The sequence below is a fragment of the Chiloscyllium plagiosum genome, unplaced genomic scaffold, assembly GCF_037043375.1.
Source record: "Chiloscyllium plagiosum isolate Xiang-an unplaced genomic scaffold, Cpla_swu_hap1 HiC_scaffold_40, whole genome shotgun sequence".
In the NCBI taxonomy this organism is placed as follows: Eukaryota; Metazoa; Chordata; class Chondrichthyes; order Orectolobiformes; family Hemiscylliidae; genus Chiloscyllium; species Chiloscyllium plagiosum.
In genome coordinates, this window is record NW_028270178.1 from 30163822 (window position 1) to 30170057 (window position 6236).

The 6236-nt window shown below is 41.7% G+C and overlaps 1 protein-coding gene across 1 annotated transcript; it reads left to right on the top strand.

The window, feature by feature from the left end:
- The first annotated feature begins 651 nt into the window (after positions 1 to 651).
- On the top strand, positions 652 to 4715 carry LOC148138437 (putative G protein-coupled receptor 139). Its single transcript, XM_087981716.1, has 2 exons — positions 652 to 721; positions 3808 to 4715. The coding sequence occupies exons 1-2, from the start codon at positions 652 to 654 to the stop codon at positions 4713 to 4715; spliced, it is 978 nt and encodes a 325-aa protein (XP_087837842.1).
- The last annotated feature ends 1521 nt before the right edge of the window (positions 4716 to 6236 follow it).

The following is a 6236-nucleotide window of genomic DNA, read 5'->3' on the forward strand; positions in this document are numbered from 1 at the left end:
CCAGAGACCTGGGTTCAATTCCTGCCTCAGGCGACTGACTGTGTGGAGTTTGCACGTTGTCCCCGTGTCTGCGTGGGTTTCCTCCGGGTGCTCCGGTTTCCTCCCAGAGTCCAAAGATGTGCAGGTCAGATGAATTGGCCATGCTAAATTGCCCGCAGTGTTAGGTGATAGGTATAGGGGTAAAATGTAGGGATATGGGTGGGTTGCGCTTCGGCGGGTCGGTGTGGACTTGTTGGGCCAACGGGCCTGTTTCCACACTGTAATGTAATCTAAAAAAAAATCTAATCTAAGTACCAACAAACGCAACACATGTACTAATCTGACAGTTTATATGCAGAATGCAATTGGCAAATAGCAAGTGGTGATGCAATCGTTTGAGTATAAAAATAGCATCTCAATGGTCATCATCTGTGGTGAAAATGCACAATTTGTTGGCTCAGAACTATAATGAAGTCGTCCTCATTTCCAATCTTACAAAGAATGGTATGAAACAGTGAGTTCATCTTTTTGTTCACTGAAGTGTAACTGCGATGCATTTTGCATCTTAATTAACCCTCTGGAGACTCTTAGTCAAAATAATTGAGGGAAGATTAGACGGCCTCACAAAGCTAATGTCGACAGTTTTGTTAATACCTTTAGTCTGTGAAAAGCATGCACGCACCAGCAAATGGCCCATTCTTTGCCATTGCCTATCCAATTCTTGCTGCAATTGGTGCTCCTGGTAAGCAATTGATCCTGATAAGGTTTGTTTTGAAGTTTACGGATATTTTGTCTCGTGCCTTTCAGGAACAGATTCATTCTTTTTTAATATTACCTATTATTTGAATGGAAGGAAACTCAAATAGGTTATGTATATCCGTGAAATATAAAGTTTGTATTATTGTGAAAGATAGTGCACTTTGAGTGCAAGGTGTGCACGAACAGATATCACTGCAAATTCATAGAAATACAGCTAATCATATCACTGAAATATGAGTAATAATTTATAGTTTTGAACACACATTGATCTATTAGATTTTTTTATTGGTCCAATGAAATGTAATCAAATGCGTTTAGTTTTATGTAGCACAATGATGTATCAGTATTGTCCTTTTCTTGCAACTGCGTTGAAAAATAAATCATTGCTTTGCAATTATCATAGTAGATGCATTTTAATATACTATTTATTGATTGAATGAATCAATCTACTGTGCAAACGCTGGAGTTAAACATTAGTTAGTTCTCACTGGGAAGTAGTGATTGCTAATGTGGTCCTGTATTCACTTATAGAAATATTTAAAAGAGGGATTTCAGTTGAAAATTGTCAAGTTTGCATTGTGCTTGTGCTGATATGTTTTTATACATTTGTGTATTCTTTCGGCAAAGTTATGTTTCCTAATATAGGAGCATTCAGAAACAAGGAATTAAGAGGGCGGAAAGGGGACATGAGATATCGTTTGCAAACAGTGTTAAAGAATATCCCAAAGCCTTTTATTCATATATAAGGAGCAAGAGGGTAACAAAAGAAAGTGTTGGCCCACTCAAGGGCAAAGGAGGATGCAGAGAAAGTGAGTAAGGTTCTTAATGAGTAATTTGCATTGGTATTCACCAAAGAGTGGGCAATAACAGATGTTGAAGTTAGGGTTAGAAAGTTGCTTAGTCTAGGTCAGGTCGGCATAACAAGGGAGGAAGTGTTGGATATTCTAAAAGGCATTAATGTGGAAAAGTCCCACGCTCGGATGGGATCAATCCCAGGTTACTGAGGGAAGTGAGAGAGGAAATATCTGGGGCCGTAACAGATATCTTTGCAGATCCTTGAATACGGGTGAGATCCTGGAGGATTGGAGAATTGCTAATGTTGTCCCCTTGCTTCAGACAGATGGCAGGGATAATTCAGGTAATTATTGACCACTGAGCCTGATGTCAGTGGTAGCGAAGCTGCTGGAGAAGGTACTAAGGGATAGGATCTATTCCCATTTGAGAAAAAATGAGCTCTTCTTTGATAGGCAACCTGGTTTTGTGCAGGGAAGGTTACGTCTTATCGACTTAATAGAACTCTTTGAGGAAGTGACAAATTTGATTAATGAGGGAAGGGTTGCAGATGTCATATACATGGACCTCAGTAAAGCATTTGATAAGGTTCCCCATGGTAGGCTGATGGGCAAAGTGAAGTCGCATGGGGTCCACAGTGTACTCGCTAGATGAATAGAGAATTGGCTGGGCAACAGGAGACAAACAATAATAGTGGAAATGAGTATCTGAAAATGGGGAACTGTGACTCGCGGTGTTCCACAGGGATCCGTGTTTGGACCACTGTTGTTTGTGATATACATAAATGATCTTGAGGAAGGTATAGGTGGTCTGATTAGCAAGTTTGCAGAAGACACTAAGATTGATGGAATTAGCAGATACTAAAGGGGACTGTCAGAGAATGCAGCAGGATATACCGTAGATAGTGGAGCAGAGAAATGACAGGTGGAGTTCAATCCGGTGATGCATTTTGGAAGATCAATTTCAAGAGCGATATAAACAATATAAGGTTAGATCCTGGGGAAAATTGATGTACAGAGACATCTTCCAGTTCAGGTCCTTTGTTCTCTCAAGGTGACAACGCAAGATGAGAGAATGGCCAAGAAGGCATACAGCATGCGTTCCTTCATTGGACATGGTATTAAGTTCAAAAGTTGGTAGGTCATGTTACAGTTGTATCAGACTTTGGTTCAGCCACATTTGGAATACTGCGTACAGTTCTGGTCACCACATTACCAAAAGGATGTGAATGCTTTTGGAGAGGGTCAAAGGATGTTCACCAAGATGGTGCCTGGTATGGAGGCTGCTGGCTATGAGGAGAGTTTGAGTGGATTAGGACAACTTTCATTAGGAAGACCAAGGTTGAGGGTGGACCTGATTGAGTTCTACAAAATCATGAGAGGTACAGACAGGGTGAATCGCAAAAGCATTTTTTCCCCAGAGTCGGGGACTCAATTACTAGAGATCACGAGTTCAAGATGTGAGGGAAAAGGGTTAAGGAAGATATGTATGGAAAATTCATTATACAGAGGTTGGTTGGTACCTGGAATGCATTGCCAGCGGAGGTGGTAGAAGCGGGCACAATAGCATTATTTAAGATGTATCTAGGCCGATACAGGAATGGGCAGGGAGCTGAGGGATACCGACCCTTATAAAATAGGCAACAGGTTTAGATAGCGTATCTGGATTGGCACAGGCTTGGAGGGCTAAACAGCCTGTTCCTGTGCTGTAATTTTCTTTGTTCTTCGTTATTTGTTCTCAATCATTGCCTGCCGTGACATATCCCGTGCAAAGTTAACATGATTTGTTCATCTCGAATTTGCACTTGTCAAGGTGGAAGTTTCGGACTTAGAGCGAGTGTTTAGTGCAAGTGGTTTGTGGTTGGTGTGGATCAAGGTGAATTGCTCAATGACTGTGATTGCAAGTGGCAGTACTGAGTGATAGGCAAACATGGATAGTGGGAGGTCAGTGGGAAAATGAATTCCTGAGGAAGAAGGAGAAAGATCCACTTTCTGCCTTGTTGCCCATTACCAACAAACTCCTCTTCTTTAATAATATTTCAGTCTCCTGTCAACAAGAACACACAAAAAAGTTAATCGTGGCTATGGCATCTGACACAAACCACACTGCATTTATGGCATAAATCAACAGATCATATGTCAAAAACATCGATGGTGTGGAACAATAATGCTTTTCAAGTAGAAAATCCATACCCTTTTTATATAGTAGGATGCCGAGAGTGGTGTAATTGGCCTCTTTTGTATGTTCCTATACTATTTCTCATTTAATTTCTCACAGCGAACTTGGTGGCAATCTTAATCCTTTGCCGGGGACGATGCGGTCTGTCCCGGTGCATCTCACTCTACCTGGTGGCGATCGCAGTGACTGATTTCCTTGTCATTGCCAATGGGTGCATCCTCAATCGGATCGGTCGTATCTACTTTCGTAATAGTGTCCTGTCCACTACTCCTGGATGCAAACTCACGACTATGCTGATTTTTGCCACTCGGGATTGCTCGGTCTGGCTGACAGTGGCCTTCACCTTTGACCGTTTTGTGGCCATCTGCTTACAGAGCCTGAAGACAAGATATTGTACCGAGAAATCTGCATTGCTGATCATAGGAATGGTGTGTTCCTTGAGTTTCGCAAAAAATGCTCCTTTCTACATCATCTTTAAGCCCTTGTACTTTGTGGATGGGGTGCCCTGGTTCTGCATTATCAAGTCCTCCTATTACACAGTGTCCGCTTGGCAGGCCTTCGATTCGCTGGATCACATATTAACTCCTTTTCTCCCCTTCCTCCTCATTCTGCTGCTTAATACCTTGACAGTACGAATTATCTTAGTTGCTAGCAGAGCCCGCAGGAGACTCTGGAGCACGGAGAATCATGGAGACCCAGAGATGGCGAACCGCAGGAGATCCATTGTCCTGCTGTTCGCCATCTCACTCAGCTTCCTCCTCCTATGGGTCACTCATGTCATACAGTTTCTCTACGTGCGAATTACTGGTGTGGGTTACTTTAACAGCCTGGACTTCAATGATCCACAATACATCCTTCAAGAGACGACCAATATGCTCCAAATACTCAGTTCCTGTAACAATATTTTCATCTACGTTGTGACCCAGAACAAATTCCGAGAGGAGTTGAAGCAAGTCCTAATTTATCCCTTTACCATTTTCATTGCTCTTTTAAACAGGAAACTGTAGTAAAACGCACTCCAGTCACTTTGTTTAAATTTGTGCCATTCGATGTGTCGCGCTCTATTTCTCTCCAAATAAGCCAAGTTCTCATACTTCAGAGATACATATATCACACTCTTGTAGCAACAGGTCACTGTTCTCTATATTGAAAGAATATTGAACTAATTGATTTGCTGCTTCTTTGTTGACAAGACAAACTATTCTCTTTCATGAAATGTGAAGAGTCCCACAATCTCTCCAGAGATCTGGTCCAATGATGAGACGAAATTGGGGATTAGATTTCGTGCAGCATGGATACAGGTCCTCCAGCCCAACAAGTCCACAGTGACGCTCCGAACAGTAACCCATCCAGATCCATTCCCCTATCCTATATTTACCCCTTACGAATGCACCTCACACTGTGGGCAATTTAGGATAGCCAATTCACCTGACCTGCACATTTTTGGATTGTGGGAGGAAACCAAAGCACCTGGAGGAAACCCACACAGACAAGAGGAGAATGTGCAAACTCCACGCACACAGTCCCCTGAGGTGGGAATTGAATCCAGGTCCCTGGCACTGTTAGGCAGCAGTGCTAACCACTGAGCGACTGTGCAACAGTGTTTGCGCTGCATTGAAAATCACTGAAACAATATATTCGGCTTATGCATCAAATTATAATTCTGAATTTTGTCATAGCATATATTTGCTGCAATATTTCGTGCAGGAATGTTTCCTGGACACACCTTACACACCTGACTCCATCCAGACCATCTGCACTAAGAAGGTTCCAATCAATACTGGGAATGTTGAAGTCACCCATAACAATATCTCTGGTACATCTGCACATTTCCAAGATCTGTTGTCCGGTTGTAGCATAAGGTTGTACATTCTGAGATCGTTAAACACATTCTACAAATGTAGAATGTCTTCTTTCCTTCTTTCTTTCCTTCACTCCCTTTTAACCTCTTTCTTATTCTCTTTATTGTCTTTTTGTTTTCTTGCTTGCTTGCTTTTCTTTCAGGCATTTCAACGCAAAGCGGGCCTGCATAAACGAAGAACAGGTACATACCAACTCTACTTTCACCTTGCAGAACGTGATTTGAAGTCTTTCAGGTTACGATTGAGGTTGCACGTGTCCAACATAAAGTGAATTCCAATAACCCAGTTTTACCAATCATCTTAAAACTGTGTCATATTGTAAATTACCTCTCTGCTCAGGAAAATGGACCCTTGCAGTTTATTTTATCTGGGTTCCTCATAATTTGTTGACACTCAATTAAGTTAACCCTCATTCTCCTCTGCTCTCTGGGAAATAATCCTACTTTCACCAATCAATCCTTGAAACTGCATTCTTCATTTTGCAATCTTTCTGCTCCCTCTATAGCTGTTATGTCTTTCTTTTAATGCAGTGATTAGAATTGCACACAAAATATCAGTTATGAAATCACGTAGTTTTAATTTACAGTTCTATTAGTACATCCTCAGTAATGGCAGGTGGATGGGAACCAGAGAGATAGATTAGAGGTGAGGGTAGCTGTTGAATGG